Below are 24,238 nucleotides of genomic sequence, written 5' to 3'. Positions count from 1 at the left end.
AATGGTGATAGTGAAAACAATGGCAGCTCTAGGGACCGAAACCTACCACCATCAAATCAAGTATCATTTTGATGACTTTAATTTGCCATAAGACAAATTTTTAAAAGGAACAGACTAAATTAGATGAAAGCTAGATACCTCTGGAAATAACAAAATTCAACAGGTTAAATTACCTAACAACAGATTTTAATATAATAGAAGCACTGAACAAATCAAAGGCAGAACTAATGAAAATACAGATAAAACTAAAATCAGAAGATTTTTCCAAACAAACCTCCCTCTGACTAGTACAAAATGTCCCTCTGGCAACTGATGAGTAGAAAAAAATGATGTAAAACCAGATCCATTCATATGAAAGGCTTCCCAATGGATGCAGACCCTGATGACATAATTATTTTATGTCTAATCTTTTAAAGATTAGAAGATAAAGGTCAAGTACTAAACATTCAAATGAGAAAAACATTACACAAAGCATTTAAGCAATCAACATGTGCAGTGTTTGACCGTATTAAATCCAATAAAAAGTTTATAGAGACCCCGGCCCTGAACCCTGGTATAAAAATACAGACCTTCTAATACTTTTCAAGGAGGATTATTTTGCAAAACAAGAATGAAGCAAAACAAAGTATAAACTAAATTCAGAGCTAAGCAAAAGCAAGAAGAAAAATGGAAGTGCTGCAAAGGATAAATGCTTGAGAGGATGGATACCCAATTTTCCATGATGTGATTAATATGCATTGCATACCTGTACCAAAGTATCTCATATACCCAGTAAATATATGTACCTACTATGGACCCACAAAAATAAACTTAAAAAAAAAAAAAAACAGAAGTGCTGAGGATACTCAAATGGAATGTCTAGATTGGATATTTGCTCAAATTTTGGGGTGACTTAGATAATCTGACCCGTAGAAAGCACCCACATATCCTTTTCTCAAATCATGGGGAAATAAAATGGATCAGACTTTATCAGTAGAGCAAAACAGAGATTAATTCTATTTAAGAAAAAAGCTAAAGAAACACTAAATAAAGCAGAAGCAGCCAGCAATTGTAACCTATGACTAAGAAACGAGGAAGAGATGTGGAAATTACTAGACGGAAAGGTAGAAAAAGAAACACTGGAAAAAACTCATGCAAAATCACCAAGAATCCCTAAACAAATGAGAATCAAAAGGTCATAGATTTAAAGGAAAAAGAAAGGGAAATAAAGCTGCCTAGGCTGGATCTGCTAAAGGAAATGTACAACTTCAGAGCAGGAAAATGAAAGTTCAGGATGATGAAAATGGTGCAGCTGGACCAGTAAAAACAAAGAATTGCTTCAAAACAACAGAAAACACAAAATGGCGCTGGAGACTAGCAGTTTAGGACATAAATTCTGCTCTTATCTTTTGAAGGTTTTTAAAAAGAAAATCAGGCCGGGAACGGTGGCTCACGCCTGTAATCCCAGCACTCTGGGAGGCCAAGGCAGGGGGAATCACGAAGTCAGAAGATTTGAGACCATCCTGGCTAACACGGTGAAACCCCATCTCTACTAAAAAAAAACAAAAAATTAGCCGGGCGTGGTGGCGGGCGCCTGTAGTCCCAGCTACTTGGGAGGCTGAGGCAGGAGAATGGTGTCAACCCGGGGGGGCAGAGGTTGCAGTGAGCCGAGATCGCACCACTGCACTCCAGCCTGGGCGACAGAGCAAGACTCCGTCTCAAAAAAAAAAAAGAAAGAAAAAAGAAAACCAAATTATGCCCAATATTCAATATTCAGCTGTAAGGAAAAGTTTTTTTATTATCGGAGTTTTCCTTTTTTTTATTTTTTTGGTTATCCAATTGAAAATTTTTTTAGCCTGTCAGCCAGAACAAACAAAAAAAAAATTTTAAATGTATAGTTCTGTTTGTGTTATTTCAGATGTTTTAAATATCAAAGGGAAGAATTTTCTTCTACTATATTGCCTTTGTAATATGAGACTATATTAGTACAAACTATATACCATACAAGAAGAGGGAAAAAATGAGCTGAATCAATGAGGACAAATAAAACTGTCTTGTTGCCTCATGGAAACAAAAGGTTCAAGGTTTAATTTGAAAGTACAGGCTGCTAGAGTCATATCCTTTCTTTTCCCTTCAGTCTAATTGTTGGCACAAGGAACGGAGGAGGGAAGAAATTCAAATGTCATTACAATTAAAATTTCCTACCCAAAATAGCTTTTCATAAAATTAAATTGAAGAAAATATATAATAGTTTTAAGCAAAAATATGCACAGACAACAACTATACTGACCAAACTGCAGTCTGGTTATTTCGTTTTTATTTGTATCTCTAAAAATAGTGTTTATAGACTTGCACATAATATTTTCCCCATGTTTTCTTCAATATTGATCCAGTGCATTCTACTCACACTGTTAAACATTTTTCTAACTCTGGCTATCTGTGACATCTTGAAAGAAACAGACAACGCATATGGCATGAATTCAATGATTTGACTTTTGGGGAAAAAAAATGAAGGGCAGAAGAAATTTCTCATAGATCTTACTTTTTATGTTTGAAGGTAAGAGTAGGGTGCCATTTTCAAAGCTCTTGAAACGTAACTTAGAACTGCAAGAATACTGTTTAAAAAGAAAAGCTAAAGGCATGATTATCTCTTTCAGAGACTTACAGAAAGAGTTCAACAAAGACACCTAAAGACTCACAGTCTTACCAGAAAAAGTATGACTTTGAACAACCGTCCCCTTTCCCATATCCACCACTAATATAAATGAGAGTGTCACTGTCAGTGGTCAGAAACAAACAGAGCAGGCAGTGCCCGTGCGGCACAAGTGGAAGGAAGCAGGCTGGAAAGGGCTGCCTCTCCAAAAATGGTTCCCACCTCTATGGTGGTAACAGAAATTTTACCATTAGAAATCCACTTTTAAAGAGTTTTATTCCTTTTATAAAGAGATCTGTAAAATAAAAAAATTGATAATACATATGAGCTTATAGAATAATTGTTAAACCAACATAAATAACAATCATCCAGGCCAGGAAATAGAATACTGCCAATACCACACCTGCTATCTGGCCCTCCTCAATCATTACACCTCATCTCCCTACTAGAGGTGACCTCAATCCTGATATCTGGAATAATCATTTCCTTGATTGTCACTTTAGTATGTAAATATACATCCCAGGCCGGGCGCAGTGGCTCATGCCTGTAATCCCGGCGCTTTGGGAGGCCGAGGCGGGCGGATCACGAGGTCAGGAGATCGAGACCATCCTGGCTAACACAGTGAAACCCCTTCTCTACTAAAAATACAAAAAAATTAGCCGGGTGTGGTGGCGGGCACCTGTAGTCCCAGCTACTTGGGAGGCTGCGGCAGGAGAATGGCGTGAACCCTGGAGGCGGAGCTTGCAGTGGGCCAAGACCATGCCACTGCACTCCAGCCTGGGCGACAGAGCAAGACTCCATCTCAAAAAAAAAAAAAATTAATTAATTAAATAAAAATAAATAAATATACATCCCTAAAAAATAGGGGTTTTTTTTCCTGTGTTTGAACTTTATATAAATAGAATCATACTAATGAATTCTGTGGGCATGTTTCTTTTACTTCATGGTATGTTGAAACGATTCATCCACTTATTTAAGTATTTATTCCACTATTAATGAATATTTGTGTTGCTTCCATCTGAGGCTCTCCTGAACATATAGCTGTGAACATTTGGGCACACACGTGCTGGAGTTTCTCTAGAGCAGGGGGTCCCCAACCCCCAGACCATGGATCAGTACCTGTCTGTGGCTTGTTAGGAACCGGGCTGCATAGCAGGAGGTGAGTGGTGGGCAAGTGAGCAAAGATTCTTCTCTATTTACAGCCACTCCCCACTGCTTGCATTAGTGCCTGAGCGCCACCTCCTGTCAGATCAGCAGCAGCATCAGATTCTCATAGGAGCTAAACCCTATTGTGAACTGCACATGTGAGGGATCCAGGTTGCATGCTCCTTACGAGAATCTAATGCCTGATGATCTATCACTGTCTACCATCATTCCCAGATGGGACCATCCAGTTGCAAGAAAACAAGCTTAGGACTCCCATTGAGTCTACATTATGGTGAGTTGTATAATTATTTCACTACATATCACAATGTAATAATAATAGAAATAAAGCACACAATAAATATAACGTGCTTAAATCATCCTGAAACCATCATCCCCACCCCAGTCTGTGGAAAAATTGTCTTCCACAAAACCGGTCCCTGGTGCCAAAAAGGTTGGGGACCTCTGCTCTAGAGTATCCTTTAAGGGTGAAAGTGCTAGATCTTCAGTTTTATCAGAAAATGGCAAACTATCTTCCAAAGTGAGAATCAACATATACATACACTGTGTGTGAAATAGAAATTCACTTTTTAATTACCAGTCTTCAAAAATTCACTGTTACAATGGAAATCTACTTAGAGAATATATGTTAAGCTATATTCTCTACTCTTAAAGTTCTATATTCTCTACTCTTAAAGTTCTATATTCTCTACTCTTAGATAAAGGTCTATCTTCCAAATAGCATTTGAGAACTGGACCAGAGGTGCAGCTAATTTGGGAAGAAAAAATAACATACAGGCAACCATTCATATTGGCGGATTTAACCAACAGATCAAAAATATTTTTTAAAAATAAAAAATAACAATACTGGCCAGGCACAGTGGCTCACACCTGTAATCTCAGCACTTTGGGAGGCCAAAGAGGGAGGATCACTTGAGACCAGGAGTTCAAGACCAGCCTGGGCAACATAGCAAGGTGCTGTCTCTACAAAAAAATGAAGAAATCAGCCAGGCATGGGTGGCACACATCTATAGTCCCACCTACTCAGGAGGCTGGGGCAGGAGGATTGCTTGGGCCCAGGAGGTCAAGGCTGCAGTGAGCTATGATCATGCCACTGCACTCCAGCCTGGGTGACAGAGGAAGACCCTGTCTCTCTAAAAATAAATGAATAAAGAAAATTATTTTAAAATAACAATACAACAATAAAAATACAAATAAAAAGTAATACAGTATAACTTTACATAGCGCTTACATTGCATTAGATATTATAAATGATTTAAAGATGACTTAAAGTATATAAAGGAAGATATCTATACTTTTTGCATAGGTTATATGCAAATATTGTGCCATTTTATATCAGAGACTTAGCATTCCTAGATTTTGGTATCCACAGGCGTCCTAAAACCATCCCTCTTGGATACCAAGGGAAAATTTTTGAGTCCTTAAGTCCTCAAAAGCAACTGCAACAAAACCAAAAATTGACAGGTGGGACCTAATTAAACTAAAGAGTTTCTGCTCAGACATTTTTTGAAGTTACTGAAATGATTAAATGAATCAGATGCTTCAGACCACACCAAACTGCAGGTCATAAGCCATTAGTGTGTCATTATATCATTTGGGTTTTTAAAATGCTGCTGCAGCTCCCAGCGTGATCAACGCAGAAGACAGTGATTTCTGCATTTCCAACTGAGGTACCTGGTTCATCTCATTGGGACTGGTTGGACAGTGGGTGCAGGCCATGGAGGGCGAGCTGAAGCAGGGAGGGGCGCTGCCTCACCCGGGAAGCGCAAGGGGTCAGGGGATTTCCCTTTCCTAGCCAAGGGAAGACATGACAGACTGTACCTGGAAAATCTGGACACTGCCGCCCAAATACTGTGCTTTTCCAACAGTCTTAGCAAATGGCACACCAGGAGATTATATCCCATGCCTGGCTAGGTGGGTCCCATGCCCACAGAGCCTTGCTCACTGCTAGCGCAGCAGTCTGAGATAGTCCTGTGAGGCAGCAGCCTGGCAGGGGAAGGGGCGTCCGCCATTGCTGAGACTTGAGTAGGTAAACATTGTGGCTGGGGAAGCTTGAATTGGACAGAGCCCACTGCAGCTTAGCAAGGCCGGCTGCCCTGTAGACCCCACCCCTGAGGGCAGGGCATAGCTCAACAAATGGCAGCACAAACTTCTGCAGACTTAAAACATCCCTGTCTGACAGCTCTGAAGAGAGGTGTGGTTCTCCCAGCATGGTGTTTGAGCTCTGAGAACCGACAGACTGCCTCCTCAAGTGGGTCCCTGAACCCCATGTAGCCTAACTGGGAGACAACTCCCAGTAGGGGCCGACTGACACCTCATACAGGTGGGTGACCCTCGGGGACGAAGCTTCCAGAAGAAGGATCAGGCGGCAATATTTGCTGTCCTGCAATATTTGCTGTTCTGCAGCCTCTGCTGGTGATACCCAGGCAAACAGGGCCTGGAGTGGACCTCCAGCAAACTCCAACAGACCTGCAGCTGAGGGACCTGACTGTTAGAAGGAAAACTAACAAACAGAAAGGAATAGCATCAACATCAACAAAAAGGACATCCACACCAAAATCCCATCTGTAGGTCACCAGCATCAAAGACCAAAGGTAGATAAAACCACAAAGATGGGGAGAAACCAGAGCAGAAAAGCTGAAAATTCTAAAAACCAGAGCACCTCTTCTCCTCCAAAGGAATGCAGCTCCTCGCCAGCAACAGAACAAAGCTGGATGGAGAATGATTTTGACAAGCTGACAGAAGTAGGCTTCAGAAGGCTGGTAATGACAAACTTCTCCAAGCTAAAGGAGGATGTTCAAACCCATCGCAAGGAAGCTAAAAAGCTTGAAAAAAGATTAGAAGAATGGCTAAATAGAATAAACAGCATAGAGAAGACCTTAAATTACCCGATGGAGCTGAAAACCATGGCACAAGAATGTAGCAAACAATAAAATGTAACACTCTTCAGGAAAAAAAGCAAAATTAGAACTTTTAGAACAAAATAGAGAAGAACATCTTTAACCTTGGGGGAAAGATGGATTTCTCAAGGCATAAAACAGCATAAACAGTAGGATAGAAAATTGATAAATTCAACTAAAATTTAAAACAATGCACTGAAAGACACCACTATAGAAGTGAATCTCATATCAGGAGATACCTGCAAACACAAATATCAAAAGATAAGTATCAAGACTACATTTTTTTTAACCCACAAATCAATAAGAAACAAAATAGCCAAATGGTCAAAGAATGGGAGCAGCAGTTCACAAAGAAAGCAAGCATCACAAATACAAAGATGTTAACCTCAGTAATAACTAAGGAAATATAAACTAAAAACTCCAAAGACGAGGTCTCCACACCACCTCACAGCCAGGCACACCCATATTTTTATATAAGACTATATCATTACCATCATCTGCAACCCCCTGCCCCACCAAAGCTCAATGTCAAACATTCTAATCTACAGCCACCACTTCCCACCTCTCCAACTTACACTTTCTCAAGAAGGTCAACAGTCCTTCTGCCCTGAAAAATCTGTAGTCCTGTGATCCCACGATCTTTTTACTGCCCCTCATCTTCTCTCATATCTTCACTTATTTCCTTATCCCACTTAAATTCATGTCAATCATTCTAATCATCTCCTTTTCCCTCTCTCATTTCATTGCATTTGCTCTGCTAAACTGTAATCATGATTAAGTCCTACCCTTCTGTCCGGTCTTTCTGGGCCTGCACCCATACAGCACAATATGAGTCAGGGAAAAGTATACCTGTTCTCACCTTAAATTTATGAATACCAACTTCATGTGGGCCCCTATTGTTACCCAACATCTATACCACATTTTCCTATTTGGAAAATAGGAAACTATACTTTCCCACTTCCTCAACAACTATTTCTTACCTTCTACTCTCTCCTTCCACTTCCAGTACCTCCTCCACAACACTTATCCATGGTTTTCTTAGACCACTTCCTCAAGCCCCCATGACATCTACCCATATCTATGCCCATATATTCTGCCTTTCCTCCAATTACAGTTGGAAAACTGCCCAAGCCCCAGCAATGGGCCATCCCTCCACCTGCACAATAGATCCCATCAAGCTCCTATCTACTAAAGAACATAGATCCAGGAATTCTCACCCCTCCCCTTATGATTTTTGTCCTCTTTTCTGGATCTATCAACAAATAAACATGTAGTTATTTCTCCCACCTTTAAAAAATGTCTTCACTGGCCAAGCACAGTGGCTGACATCTGTAATCCCAGGACTTTAGGAGGCCAAGGCAGGATTGTTTGAGCCCAGGAATTCGAGACCAGCCTAAGCAACATAACAAGACCCTGTCGCCACAAAAGAAATGCCAAAAAAAGAAAAAATTAAAAAGTCTTGACCCACTTCTCCCACCAGCCCATTATTCTCCTTTCCTTTATAACAAAACTCCTTAAAATTAAGTCATTTATACCTGCTGTCTCAAACATCTCCTCCCACATTCTTTTTAAATTCAAGAAAAAATTTATGCCACCACTCCAACAAAACTGCACTTGTGAAGATCACCAATAACCTTCCTGTTAAATTTAACAGTCAATTCTTCATTGTCATCAACTGCATTTGATACAATCTCTCCTCCTGCTTCAAAACACTTCAAGACACTACACTCTCTGGTTCTTTCTTCTACCACTCATGCTCAGTCTCCTTTGCTGGTTTCTTCTCTTTCCCCTAAACTCTAGACACTGTGGTACCCGGGAATCAGTACTTCTCTAGGTAATGTGTGGTCATCTCATACATTCTCATGACTTTAAATGTCATCTATAGGCTGGCATCACCCAAATGTATTATTGCCAGCCCAGGCCTGGATCCTGAACCCCACATTCCTCCATCCAGCGGCCTGCTCCATGTCACCTATTAGATGTTGTGCTGGGTCTCTTCCATGTGCCAATGCAGATTTATCCTCCACCCTTCTCCATCCTGTTCTGCCCTAGAAGGTTGACCAGTATGGACTACAACTTCCCTTGTCTTCTGGCTTCCAGTAGGTTAGACTTATGGAAGCCTTGGCAGAGACAGGAAGAGAATGTTTATTCCTCTGACTCTCTCCGAGTGGGGTCATCTTCACTGGCTGAGTCCCCTCACCGAAGGTGATTCATTCTCCCAAGGCCAACTCTCTATGACTCTCTTCAAATTTCCAGTAACTAGGGTGGTAACATCTCTGCTGCTACTTGCCCTCTCAACACAGCACTACCTCAGTGCTTTCATTATACTCTACACATACCTTTGTAAATGATTTGTTTGTCAAAATGTTCAATTATATTGAGTGTGCCAGACATTTCTTAAGGAATTCTGACTGCAACAGGTATCTAAGTGACATCTCAATTTTAATATATGCAACACTGAGTATCTCCTATAACTTATACACCTCAGTTAAGGGCAACTCCATTCTTCTCACTGTTCAGACCAAAAACCTAGTGTCATCCTTACATATCTTTCTATCTCATACCCAACATTTGCAAGTGCTCTCTGCTCTTCCCTCTACATAGATCTAGAACCCAACCACTTTTCACCACCTCCACTGCTCTCCTCTGGACCCAGCAACCACCACCACTGCTCACCTGGCTTATTATTAGTGGCTTCCTAACTAGTCTACCTGCTACTAGTAGTAGCAGTGGTTTCCTAACTAGTCTACCTGCTGCCCTCTTGCTAGTCTTCAGTTCCTTCCAACACAGCAGAGTGATCCTGTTAACACAGGAGTGTTATATCACTCTTCTCTTCAAACCCTCCACTGGTTTTTCATCTCACTTGCAATAAAAGAAAACATCTTTACAATGGTCTACAATACTACGCGATCTGGCTGAATAATGCCTTTCTGACCCCATCGCATACTCGCTCACTTTGCTTCTGCCACACTGGCCTTCCTTGCGATTCCCTATCCTCCTATCTCAAAGCCTTTGAGCTTGCTATTCCCTTTGCCTGGGACACTTTTCCCACAGATTCACTTGCTCCCTCACCCTCCTCAGATCTTTGCTCAAATGTTATCTTCTCAGTAAGACCCCTGGCTACTTCTAAAACTGGTTAACAGTCCTTCTTCATTTTATTTCTATTCTAAGCAATTATAGCATTTAACATTTTATATACTCTTCTTGTTTGTCTCTACCCTGTAGAAAGTCAACTCTGTGAGGCAGGTGTTTATATCTGTTCTGTTCACCACTCTATGTCCAGCCTCTAAGCCAATAGCTGGAACAATGGGTACTTAAATATCTGTTAAATTAACTACACTAGATACCATTCAAACAACTGGTCACAATTTAAAAGTCCAACAGTACTATGTACTTGCAGAGATGACAAACACTAGGAACTCTCTCATCTTTATTGTGGAAAGCAATTTGGCAATATCTAGAAAAGTTTATGATTGCACACCTAAGGAACCAACAATATTTTTTCTCGGTTGTATATTTATTTATACAAACAAGGATAGTAAACTAGGAAGCAGAATCATTTCAAGGAGTATAGTCAGCTTACCTAGAGAACACTGCATACTCTAGAATTTTTATTATCAGAGAATGAAGTTGACCTCTCGAAAGTAAACCAATATAGCACCAAAACACTGAGTATGAAGAAAGCATGGACGCTCTTCTCAGTCTTATGCTATCGTGAGAAGAAACTGATTTAAAAAAAAAGCAACAGAGTGGGAAAGAAATGTAAGCACATATCAAAAGACAGGACGGCTGAAATTACCTAAAAAACCAATCACAGATAAACAAGCCACTTCAGAAGAAATCAGTAAGCAAAGAGACTACAAGAAAAATACATGAAAGACTCAATCCACGCCAGGTTTTTAATTATAAATAAAATGCTAAAATAAATAAGCAAAATCATAAACCGGAGGACAAACCTGCTAGGTTGGACTAGAATTTTTTTTTTTTTTTTGAGATGGAGTTTTGCTCTTGTTGCCCAGGCTGGAGTGCAGTGGTGCGATCTTGGCTCACTACAACCTCCACCTCCCAGGTTGAAGCGATTCTCCTGCCTCAGCCTCCCTAGTAGCTGGGATTACAGGCGCCCGCCACCATGCCCAGCTAATTTTTTGTATTTTCAGTAGAGACGGGGTTTCTCCATGTTGGTCAAGCTGGTCTCGAACTCCTGACCTCAGGCGATGTACCCGCCTCAGCCTGCTAAAGTGCTGGGATTACAGGCATGAGCCACCATGCCCAGCCTGGACTAGAATTTTTAACTGCCTTCCAACATTTATGAAGTATCTTTTTTTGCCAGATACTAGTAACTGACTACACAACTGACTGAATTAAATCTACTTTAGTCCACAAGTTAATTTCATTGTATTACTTCAATTTTCTCCCCCTAGATCTTTTGGCAGAACAGCTGTTGAGAATTAAAACCAACCAGCTCATATTTTACCTTCATTCCCCTTCTCCCACCTTGAAGAAAAGTGCCTATAAACCCACAATTGGCCAAAATATAGGTACCAAGATGGAAGCACTCATTTGACGGGAAAAATTATTCAGTGTTACCAATCCTTGAATAGTCAATGAGTTGAGAGCAATCCACAAACCTAAAGTAGTTATGCTATTTGAATCATCTACAGTAATGACAAACTGAATCCTGCACTTCTGACTCACGATTTTATGATCTACTTCTTTCCTGATCAAAAAGCAAATTCTATTAAGTTAGAGGAGAATGTATCACTTTATTGTCCTTAGTCTGGTGCCGGCATTCAAAAATACAAGCAGATAAAGAAGAAAGGTAGAATTAAACAGCAACATCAAAGTCATGAGGAAGAAAAAATTCAAAGCAGTCCCAAAGTATTATTTTTGTTTTACTTCTCTGCTTCTCACATCTGCATCCTTTATATCTTTTTAACCTGACAATAATTTATTGAGGTAATTGCAAATTCACACACAGTTGTAAAGAAATAATACAGAGAGATCTCTTGTACACATTGCCCAGTTTCCCCCAATGATAACATTTTGCAAAACCGTAATATCACAACCAGAAGAGTGACACTGAAACTGATACAATCTGCCAATCTTATTCAAATTTATTCATACTCATTTGTGCACGTGTGTATATTAAGTTCTATACAATTTTATCACCTGTGTAGGTTCGTGTATCTGCCACCACAGTCAAGATACTAAACAGTATTAGCATCCCAGGGATCTGTCATGCTGCCCCTTTATAACCACATCCACCTCCTACCCTCCCATCCCCAACACCTGGTAATCACTAATCTATCTTCCACTTATTCTTTAAATTCTTACGCCACACCTTAGTAGGGACGCTGCAGCCATCTGTACACCCAGCACTCCTCCATTCTTCCCTGTTACTGCTCTCCAGCATCACATCACTCAAGGTGCAATCAATCTTAGATTACAGCTGATCACGGAAAGGCTGGGTTTTTCACTGTATTGACAGAGAAGACTATCCAAAAGCAAAAACAAAAACTTGGTGTTCAAGTGCATATGGCTCCAATATGTGCATATCCACTACTATGTATATGCCTGGCTACTTAAAAAAAAGGAAAAAAAAAGAGAACATATATTCTAGAAACTTTATAATGCTTCCTACAAATATACGGAATGTTTCCTCCAATATCAAAGAAAACATTTATGTTTCTCAGACTATCAAATTTACAGCAGCATGGCTCAGCTTTTTCCACTTATAGAAAGGCTTTTATCTATCGCAAAGACTTTAGTCATTCTACATCAGTACATGGAAACCCTTACTTCCACTTAAACATCATTTTTTTTTCCCTTACAAGCCATTAGAAACACTGTCCTTTACTTGAATTAAAAATCCAAAGAACAAAGGATAAATTGCTAGTTATAAAAGTGGAATTTAAAAATATAAATAAAATGTCTGTGCAACTTTTAGAGCACTAAACAGTGTGCATGCAACTGGAATTCATACCTGCAGAGCTAAGGAGGACACTGAAATCTGTTCCCCTCTGTGACTCTCCACTTTCATTATTGACCTCTTTTTCAATATCTTGATATCGATCCCAGTTAGAGACAATCTTTCTTTTAGAATAATTTCCCTGTTCATCATTCTCTTCTCCACAGGTCTCTGCATCGCTGTCATCTTCAACCTGCAATCATTAGAGACAAATCGATAAGTAGGCAGTGGAAATCCTGACCTTAGTAGACTTCCCAGCAAAATAAAACAAAAAAGTCCATAGACATAACAATAAAAAGCAATAGACCAAGCTGTCTGAAGATATTAAGTATTATTTTAAGAGAATCACACTATACCAGAGTGTTCTTTCAGGGTGAACTTTTCAGTAATCATTGAAAAGGAAATCTAGCAAGCAGCTGCCTGAACATTTGTGTAGCTGATCTCTAAAATCTATCCCTGTGTATCCGATTTCAATTGTTGTTTCATCCAGTTGAAATAATCAAGGCTGTAAGCATCTTAAACTCAAAGGACTTCAGGATGGAAATCAACTCTCCTTTTCAATTTATGGATATGGATTTTACAAACACATTCCATAAACATGTTTATAAGCTTTATTTAATTTTTTAGAGCAATGAAAGTATGACATTATTTAAAACTATTTAACTTAAACATATATTACTAGGAAAACACTATTACATATAGTGAGGGACAATGACTTGTGAAATGGAGTGTGAATTTACATGGTACTACATTTGTACATGTGATTCCATACTCTAGAATAATGAAAACCATTCCACATCTAAATTTGTTTTAGTACTTCTTATTAACAACTTGAGTTTGGAATAAATACATGTTATGACCAGAACCATCCAAATAGGTGATTAATGAACGTTCTGATGTTATATATTGACACAAATCTATTTTTAAATATTGAGAGGAGACAAATTACTGACAAAGTCAAGGCCACTTCATTTGCCCTTGATAGCCTTCTGTGAGCGCCCTCTCAGGTACCCTCTTAGCACTCTCCAGGCTCAATTTCTACAACTTGCCTGTGTGATTTTTCAGGCAGCATCTGTGTGAGCAACTAGTTGTATACATGTAGACACACACACATACACAATGCTCCTAGAAAAAAGCTGGCACAAAATCTTAATTCAATAGAAAAGAAAGTGCTTGGGTATAAAAAAGTTCCCTGTATTACAACTGACCATGTTGTATAGATTTTTAAATAGGAACCCTGCTCAGATGCATGCTACAGAAGAGTTTCCAGTCTTGGGCACTGAAAGGTTAAGAGAGCACGCAGAAAGATGCACAATGTGAACAATTCTAGAAGATAAGGAGCCCAGTTTCTTCAATAAATAAACTGCAAGAGAAAAAATGGTAGGAGAGGATGGAGAAACCTATAAACCAAAAGAGCTGAAGGCGTAATCAGTTGTAATGTAGGGAACTTATTTGTACCGATTTGAACAATCTAGAGAAAATAATGACTATGAGACAACAGGGAAAAATAATGACTGGATATTTGATTATATTAAGGAAATACCACTAATTTATTGTTTGTTTGTTATAATACTGGTATTGTAATTTTTTAAAGTGTTGTTAACTTTTAGATATAAACACTGAACTCTTTATGGATGAAAAGACAGGACATGTGAGGTTTGCGCCAAAATAGTGGGTGGAGAGGAATGGTGGATAGACATGAATTACACTATACTTAATTGGTAATTGCTGAAGTTGGATGATGGGTACATGGTAAATCATCATATTATTACTCTATCTACTTTTGCATGTATTTAATTTTTTTCATAATAGAATATTAAATTTTTAAAAGACAGAGATGCATGTAGAATCTAAAGACATGGTTCAAAGATGTGTCCCAAACATTACAAAATCCTTATCAAGAAAAAAATGAGTAAAATTATTAAAACAACTCATTTGTATCGGATGGGTTAGTGTGGACTTAAAAAAAAACAAGCTTTTATTCACATAGAAACAGGACATATGCATTGGAGAAAATCAGGAGGAAAAGACAAGCAAAACTAAAATAAATAAAAACCCCAAATTCCCTCACCCACAGAGTACCACTAACCCCTCAGTACACATACTTCCAGATCTTTTTCTATGTATATATTTATATATACTTCTTTTTGGTCACCAGATTTTTAAAAGATATTCTTCATCTCTCCACTTAATAAATTTCATTTCCTATAACACCCAGGCTAGTTCCAAATTTCCCTAACCCAAAAAATGTCCTATACAGCTGGTTTTTCCAAGACAGTATCCAGTCCAGGACCAGGAATTGTATCTAACTGTTTATTCCTTAAGTCTCTTTGAATCTAGCACAGTCCCTATTGTTACGACACTGACTTATTGACAAGGCCAGGCCAGGTCTGGTTGCTTCCTCGTGGTATTATTTACAGATTTTTTTATCTCCAATATTATCTATAAACTAATCTTAAAAATGTAAGTGCTCAATGGAGTCACGCTAAATATTTTTGGCTAAAATACATTACAGATGGTGCTTTGAACCCTTTGTTACATCACATAAGATGGCTGAACAAACATAAGCACTGTATATAATAACTAAGATGGACCACAGGGTTTGGATAATGAAGTCTGATCCACTCACCCACTGTACAGATATATCTTCCCTCTTTCATCTAGGAAATTGTTTGTGCAGTGTTATTTGATCCACTGTAGATTTCTAGTTCCCCAACCATTCACTTAACAAAGTTAACACTAGTCAATAACCCTCACCTGAATCAACTTTCATACACTTTCATAAAATAGACTAATTGGACTTTCAAGATCACTTTCATCCACAAATAGCATCATAAGCCTCCCTGTCAAAACAAAAAGATGGCATTCTACATTATGATCTAGGGACTGCAAAGACTGCCTGAAAACTAGAGCATTCCTGCAAGTTTCTCAGAACCAAAAGATGCTGGCAGATTAAAGGCATATACTAGAATCTGCTATGTAAATAACAAATACCAGGAACATTCTACAGAAAATAGCCTTGGCCGGGCACGGTGGCTCACACCTGTAATCCCAACACTTTGAGAGGCCGAGGCGGGCAGATCACGAGGTCAGGAGATCGAGACCATCCTGGCTAACATGGTGAAACCCCATCTCTACTAAAAATACAAAAAATTAGCTGGGCATGGTGGCGGGCACCTGTAGTCCCAGCTACTCGGGAGGCTGAGGCAGGAGAATGGCGTGAATCCGGGAGGCAGAGTTTGCAGTGAGTCAAGATTACACCATTGCACTCCAGCCCGGGCAACAGAGCGAGACTCCATCTCAAAAAAAAAAAAAAAAAAAATAGCCTTGTAACTGATGAGAATTTGCGGGACAGAACTAGAGCTGAAAACACCAGCAGGGTTTTGTCTGGGAAAATTCAATATTCTTTTGTTGGCCCATTGGGTGAACAGAGTTCAGAGGGGCTTCTCCAGTTAGTATAAAACCTATAAAACCTCTGAACATAGCTATAACACATGGCAAAAATGTAAATCTGGGCAAAATAATTACCTTGATCTAAAAACGGATTATGATCTGAAACACCTAAGGAACTATTAATGCAGTGAAACAAGCACTGAAATGGAAAGTGGGAGACCTAGACCGAATTAATGGTCCTGCCAAGTGTTTATAATAGGCTGATCCTTGTGCACATGAATGACCCGCCAGTCCCCAAATTAGAAGAACCACTGAACAAGGATCTCATTACCCCTACCCAAATGCAGAGACAAACAGAGCTGTCATTAGCCTTCATTCACAAGAGAGTAGCAAGAAGTAATAATAATAATAAAAAAGTTTAGAAGACATTTGATGTAACTGAAAGATGTATCTTAAAAACTAGAGATTTTATAGTTTCATTGTGCAAAGATCTGAGACAAAATAAAAATATGCAAAGCCTCAATATGGAGAAAAAGAACAGAGCAAATAAAATACTGATCCGAAAACAAGGTGAAAACTATAAAGATAAAGGCATCATTTTTATACAAATATCGTTACAAAATTAGTCTGGTGGTTTTCACTGTAATATTTCATACTGGACATCGGTCACTGGTTGCATTGTTCAGAGATTAACAGGAATCCATTTAGATTAATAAGCTGAAGACCTATTACATAATCAAACTACTGCCGAGCTATTATCTTGTCCAATGACACACACACACAAATCCATTTAAAACAAATTGAGATTCCCAACTAGAAAGAGTAGCTTAATGTTTTGCAGCTTTTCCAATAGGCAAGGGTCGTTTTTGACTTCACCTGCTCTGCAGAATGAAAATGAAAAAATGAAATAAAAAAAGAATCAACTTCCTAATAATAAGAATTGTCATGATAAGTCTATGTCATTCTCCAAACAGAAGAGCTGACAGCCCCTTACATAGACATATTAGAACTGTAAAGTAAAACATAATTCAGCCAAATTCTCTGCCACTTTCAAACCAGGCATGCTTTTCCTCTAGTGTCCAGTAACATGTTCCTCATTTCCATCTGAGACCTACCCAGAGTCACCTTTAATGTCCATATTTCTACCAACAGTATCTTCAAGACAACCTAGGCTGCTTCTATCATGCACCTTAAAATTCTTCCAGCTTCTACTCACCACACAATTCCAAAGCCACTTCCACACTTTTAGGTATTGGTTAGAGCAGCACCCCATTTCCTGGTACTGTATTACTTTCCTACAGCTGTCATAACAAAGTATCACAAATTAGACGGCTTAAAACCACAGAAATGTTTTTCTCTCTCAGTTCTGGAGGCTAGAAGTCTGAAATCTGGGTATTGGTAGGGTTGGCTCTTTCTGGAAGTTCTGAGGGAGAATCTGTTCCATGACGTTCTCCAGCTTCTAGTGGTTGCTGGCATCCTTAGCATTCCTTCCTTTGCCATTTTCACATGGCATTTTCTCCTCTATGGGTGTGCATCTTCTCCATTCTTATGAGGACATGAGTTATACTGGATTAGGGCCTACCTTAATCCAGTAAGACCTTATTTTATCTTTGATTACATCTGCAAACAATCTATTTCCAAATAAGATCACACTCAGAGGTACTGCGGATTAGAATTTAAACATATCAAAATTCTTGGAAGACAAAAATCACCTATCACAGGAGAAAAAAATAGTCGAAAATAATGGGTGGGCCTGGCACCATGGCTCACTTCTGTAATCCCAGCACTTTGGGAAGCCAAGGCAGAAGGACTGCTTGAGGCCAGGAGTTCAAGACCAGCCTAGGCAACATAGCAAGACCCTATCTCCACGAAAAAGATAAAAATTAGCCAGGTATGATGGTGTACCTCTGTTGTCCCGGCTACTCAGGAGGCTGAGGTGATAGGATCAGCTGACCCGGGAGTTTGAGGCTGCAGTGAGCTGTGATTCTGCCACTGCACTGAAGCCTGGGGGACAGAGCAAGACCCTGTCTCTTAAAAAGAAAAAAAAAAGAAGAAAAATAATGCCTGAAAACTTCCCCAAGTTGATGAAAAAAAAATTTTTTTTTTTTTTTTTTTGAGACAGAGTCTTGCTCTGTCACCTAGGCTGGAGTGCAGTGGCGCAATCTTGGCTCACTGCAACCTCCACCTCCCAGGTTCAAGTGATTCCTCTGCTTCAGCTTCCCAAGTAGCTGGGACCACAGGCGTGTGCCACCACGCCAGGCTAATTCTTTGTATTTCATAGTAGAGACGGGGTTTCACCATGTTAGCCAGGATGGTCTCGATCTCCTGACCTCGTGATCTGCCTGCTTCAGCCTCCCAAAGTGCTGGGATTACAGGCGTGAGCCACTGTGCCTAGCCGATGAAAAACCTTTATACATCCAAGAAGCTCAATGAACTTCTAGTGTATATGCAAAGAGATTCATAGATACATAATAAAAAAGCTAAAAGCCAAAAACAAGGATTCTGCAGACCCACTCCATTTTGTTAAGATAAAATTAAAACACACACACACGCGCGCGCACACACACACACACCATGGAGAAAATACTGAAAATCAAGAAAAAGGAAAAAACAACTCATCACAAGGCAACCCAAAGAAAATTAATGGCTAACTTCTCATCAGAATCAATGGAAGCCAGAAGGCAATAATATAACATATTCAAAGTGTTACTAGGAAAAAAAATAAACTGTCAGCCAAGAATCCTACATACAAAAAAGCTATCTTTCAAAAATGAGGGTGAAAAAAAGACATTCCCAGATAAACAAAACATAAGAAAATTTGCTCTAACAGGCCCACCTTACAAGATACACTAACAAAGTTCTTCAAACTAAAAACAAGTGGTCCTAAACAGCAATTCAAATCCACATGAAAAAAACAGTAATTATGTAACTATAAAATATCACATAAATGCATATTTCTTCTCTTGTCTTCCCTTTACTGATTTTAAAAGCAATTCTATAAAACAGTATGTGTATAATTGTATTGCTGGGCCTATAACATAGATTTTTTTTAAAAATCAATATCCAACTATAGCTGTCTACAGCAGATTCACTTTAGATTCAAAGATACAAGTAGCAGTAAAATAAAGAAAAAGCATAAAAAAATTCTGTGCAAACAGTAAAGAGCTAGCATGACTACATAAATATCAGACAAAATAGACTTTAAAACAAAAATCGTTATAAAGACCAAGAAGGCTGTTACATGATAATAAAAAGGTCAATCAAAAAGATATAACAATTGGGCCGGGCACAGTGGTTCACGCCTGTAATCCCAATGCTTTGGGAGGCCGAGGCAGGGAGGATCGCTTGAGGCCAGGAGTTTGAGATAAGCCTGGGCAACATAGAGAGCATCACTACAAAAATAAAAATAAAAAATTAGCTGGGCATGGTGGCATGAACCTGTAGTCCTAGCACTTGAGCCCAAGAGTTTGAAGTTACAGTGAGCTATGATCATGCCACTGTACTCCAGCCTGGGCAATGGAGTGAAACCCTGTCTCTTAAAAGAAAAAAAAAAAAAAAAACATAACAATTATGAACATATAAACATATGCTCCTAGGAACACAGCTTCACAATATATGAAGCAAAAACTGACAGAATAGAAGGGAGAATAGAAAGTTTAACAATAATAGTTAGAAACTTCAAGCCCCTACCTTTAATAATGGATTAGACCAACTAGACAAAAGGAATCATATGCTTAACAGAACCAATAAAAAGATTTACTTACTGAAGCTGCCATCCTATTTAACTTACAATAAATAAACAATAATTTACATTAATTTATAATCTGCTTAATTTAACTGGCCCACCTATGAACAGTATATTTGGACAACCTTATTCATTAAATATCCTATCTTTTCTTTCCAAAAAAAAATAAATAAATAAAAGAAGTTGCCAAGAGAATACTTAAAGATTATCTCTATCACCAAGAGCCTTCAGATAAGCTGGTAAAATTTCAGAAGTTATTAATACTAATAACATATAACAACCAGACAACAGATCCTGTTTAAAGCCTTTTATGTTTAAGAACCTAGTTTTTGCAGGCCCCTGGTTCTACTTTCTTCTGGAGCAAAAAGGTATAGAAAAGGCTTTCCTGTTTTGAAACTAGTAAGGAGTTCAAAAACATTCACACATTTTTCACCCACCTCCTATGTTCCTCACAAAAGGTAAATTATATCATAGAAGCGAATAGGTAGAATAGAAAGAAATGAGAAAGAACACATTTAAGGAAACCCTCCAACAAAAAGTCACCAAAAACTAATCGCAGTGATTACTAATGTCGAATATTCTCAATTAAAATTTTACAATGTGTATAAGTGAAAAATAATGTTAATTCAGCCCATTTCAAAATGTTTAATATTACTGAGCTTTAAAATATATAACTGATTAATAGTTAATTGCCAACTTTTATATTTGTAACCCTATTAAGGTCATTTTTATCTTATATAATCATTTGGACCATAAGCAACAACTTACACTATTTTTTCACTATTAAAAAAATTATCTTTTTGACAATAGAAAAATTCATCAACCATCATAATTAAAGAATTCAATGACAGTTTTCAATATCTGAAAAGTGTGCTAGGGCCGGGCATGGTGGCTCATTCCTACAATCCCTGCATTTTGGGAGGCCTAGGCAGGGGGATTACTTGAGCCCAAGAGCTCAAGGCTACAGTGAGCTATGATCATGCCACTGCACTCCAGCCTGGGTGACAGAGCAAGACTCTGTCTCAAAAAAAACTTTGTTTACTAGGCCTATAGGAAAAAGGAAAAAAAGGCAGGGGGAACTACGCTAGCAAAAACAATTCTTTCAAGAAGTGAAATTTCAATAAAAGATTGAATAAAAAGATACAGATATACAAAAAAGGGCGTTTCCATTTGTCTTTGTGTATTAAATAAAATATACATTGTATATTAAGTAAAGATATACATGATCATATTTGAAAAAATTAATAAATGCAGTATATGGCATATATGTGAATTATCTCTTGATCCCAGAACAATGTACATAATAATAAATAATTGGGCTCCAAAATACTGTGGCCATTAAGAATGGGAATAAAATGATCCACATGATAGTCAAATTCAACTGCTTCTCTAGCAAAAGAAGTATATACAGCTGTCCTTCCTTGTGGTCAGTATATGGAAAAAGCAGAGTGGAAGGGAAGAGAGGCATCCCACAACCAAGAAAATGGGAACTCAACCCTCAGTGCAGCTGTTCAACCACTCATCTCACAGGCCTCTCATTCCATCTCTCTCTTTCCCTAAGTCCTTATATCTTTCTCAAGTGTGTCATTTTGCTTCAAAGTCAGCTAAAACTGGAAGGCACAGGAAGGTAATTCGCATCCGTAGGCAGCCCACACCAGGAACAGACTACAGGATTTCTTAAAGTCAAGACCTTGCGAGTTCTATGCTTCAATGACTTAAGGATAATTTGGGAAATTAGACTGGAGTAACTTTTATTGGACTAATTAGTGATTTTAAACTACACTTTGTGGAGGTCCTCTTAGAGAGTCCTTGTAGAAAGGAAGGGGGAAAAGGCAATAGAATCAGTTTCATTTTATCTGCTTTAAAAAATGAGCTTCTTATAAGAATTTGGGACTTTTTAAGCTTTTTAACAAGGTTTGGAAACTACCAAATTAAGCCATTTTGCAAGTCCCAACTCCCAGGTAAAGTCTATGAACTAGATTACCATCAACAACTTTTCTAGTAAAGAAGGCATTAAATGGTCCTATATAAAGACAATTTGCTTCTTGGTGTGGTTATGATCTGAGAGAAAAGATACCGTTTTGCTTTGCCAATCTAATCCACAGACACACACAATAAGTAATGACACAACCAGAAGGCCTATAAGTAAAAAAATTTCCTTTGTTAAATCACATGATTAAAGGTCATCTATATAAAAATATATAAAGACCCTGAGCATTTCTGGGTGATCTGAGTATGCAAAATGTATTCACCTCAACCATTGCCACTGAACATTTACTGTTTTTCTGAAGGGGGAAAGGGATGCTTCAGGTACATCTGCCTCTCTGCTCCATTTTTGCTGGGATTTCACCGCATATGCTTAATGCTGCAAATGGCCAGATTTTCTTTTGTCTCTGTCTCAGTTAAATTTTCAACTCTCTTATCTACCAGCACAAGTCTGGTTTCCTTAGTTACTCAGGTTTTAATGTCATCACATTCCATTTTCCAGAAAAATCAGACCGTTAAATAGCTGTCTTCTGGCCCACTTGAAGATACTTTCCAAACCCTCAAGTCACCAGAGGAAGAGAACTTAATTAACAAGTAAAGCATTACTGAACTAGAAGGAACCTAGACAGGTCAAGCCTCTGCCCTCAAGCAAGAACATGCAGAAATCACACTGCACCAGTCTGTCCTACGGCTAGGTTCTGGGGTTGTGTTTACTCTTCACCTGAGTTAACCATGATTTTTTCCTGTATAAGCACAAATTTCCAATTTCTTAATCATTGTCATGGTCTGTTTTAAATTTCCTAAATTCCCCACCACCTTTTTTAATGGTTATAATCAAAATGAATGTAGCATACTAAGGACTTGACCAGTGTCTCCTCCTCTCTATCATAGTTTTTTTTTTTTATTTTATTTTATTTTTGAGACAGAGTCTCACTCTGTTGCCCCGGCTGGAGTGCAATGGCGCAATCTTGGCTCACTGCAACCTCCGCCTCCTGGGTTCAAGCGATTCTCACGTCTCAGCCTCCTGAGTAGCTGGGATTACAGGCGCGCGCCACCACGCCCAGCTAATATTTGTATTTTTAGTAGAGGTGGGGTTTCGCCATGTTGGCCAGGCTGGTCTCAAACTCCTGATCTCAAGTAATCCGTCTGCCTTGGCCTCCCAAAGTGCTAGGATTACAAGTGTGAGCCACTGGGCCTGGCCAAATGTTATAAATAAAATGAAAATAAAAACAGTCACCTTGATAGTTTCTTCCCAGGACAAACATTTCTTTAAGTACAACTCTAAGTGGCACTTATCGTTACATTTGTCTGTCCTGCAATATGTCCACAGAGAGCTACTTTTGCTCCTTGCACCACTAACTTGCCAACATTCATTTAACAATGTTTCCTGAGTAGTTACTGAGTCCCAGCACTGGATCAGGCATTGGGAATACAAAGACCAATAAGCCAAGGGCCCTAGCCTCAAGAACTCACATTGCTGTGGGAAACACGGAGAAGTAAACATATAGAGTGTGATATCAGCTACTATAAAACATTCACAAGATGTTATAGAAGCACAGAAAAAAACATCATCAATGGGGGAAAAGGGGGAATGGGGGACATCTTCAGGACCAGGCTTGTGAGCCAGTGGGAAGCAGGAGGATGACATCATAGGCTGAGGATAGAGTATGTATGAGGACCCATGAGCGAGAAACAGTTCTGCTCTAGATGTAGACTCATGACCTGAGATGAGCCTACTGAAGGAACGGCTGCTATCTTCCACCTGCTGGCTCTTCCCAGCCTCAAGAACAGAGGGAACTCTCATTATCCCCTGCCTTGGTATTAGCAAAGAACATGCTTCTAACCAAGAGATAACACCTGTTCAAAACAAAACCCAGGGAGATCAACAATGGGAAATTTTGAAAACAGAAAAACACGTTTAGCTGGGCACGGTGGCTCACACCTGTAATCCCAGCACTTTGGGAGGCCAACGTGGGCTGATCACCTGAGGTCAGGAATTTGAGACCAGCCTGGCCAACACGGCAAAACCCCATCTCTACTAAAAATATGAAAAATTAGCCAGGTGTGGTGGCATGCACCTGTAATCCCAGCTACTTGGGAGGCTGAGGCAGGAGAATTGCTTGAAGCCGGGAGGCAGAGATTACAGTGGGCCACAATCGCGCCATTGCACTCCAGCTTAAGCAACAAGAGCGAAACTCCATCTCATAAAAAAAAAAAAAAAAGCCGGGCGCGGTGGCTCACGCCTGTAATCCCAGGGTACAAATCACCAATAGTCACAAGGCCGGGCGCGGTGGCTCACGCCTGTAATCCCAGCACTTTGGGAGGCCGAGGTGGGCGGATCACGAGGTCAGGAGATCGAGACCATCCTGGCTAACACAGTGAAACCCCGTCTCTACTAAAAATACAAAAAAAATTAGCCGGGCGAGATGGCGGACGCCTGTAGTCCCAGC

General features: G+C 39.2%; 1 protein-coding gene across 1 annotated transcript in view; it reads right to left on the bottom strand.

The window, feature by feature from the left end:
- The window catches only part of AVEN (apoptosis and caspase activation inhibitor), a 186,359-nt gene that overhangs the window by 135,894 nt on the left and 26,227 nt on the right, over window positions 1-24,238 (bottom strand). The window contains exon 2 of the mRNA XM_032176240.2: window positions 12,680-12,857. Within this exon, the coding sequence (XP_032032131.1) occupies window positions 12,680-12,857 (178 nt within the window). The remainder of the gene's footprint in view (window positions 1-12,679; window positions 12,858-24,238) is intronic.

Source organism: Hylobates moloch, unplaced genomic scaffold (genome assembly GCF_009828535.3).
Source record: "Hylobates moloch isolate HMO894 unplaced genomic scaffold, HMol_V3 SCAFFOLD_14, whole genome shotgun sequence".
Classification (NCBI taxonomy): domain Eukaryota; kingdom Metazoa; phylum Chordata; class Mammalia; order Primates; family Hylobatidae; genus Hylobates; species Hylobates moloch.
Note: the sequence above shows the minus strand (reverse complement) of the source record. Positions and strands in the feature narration are given on the sequence as shown.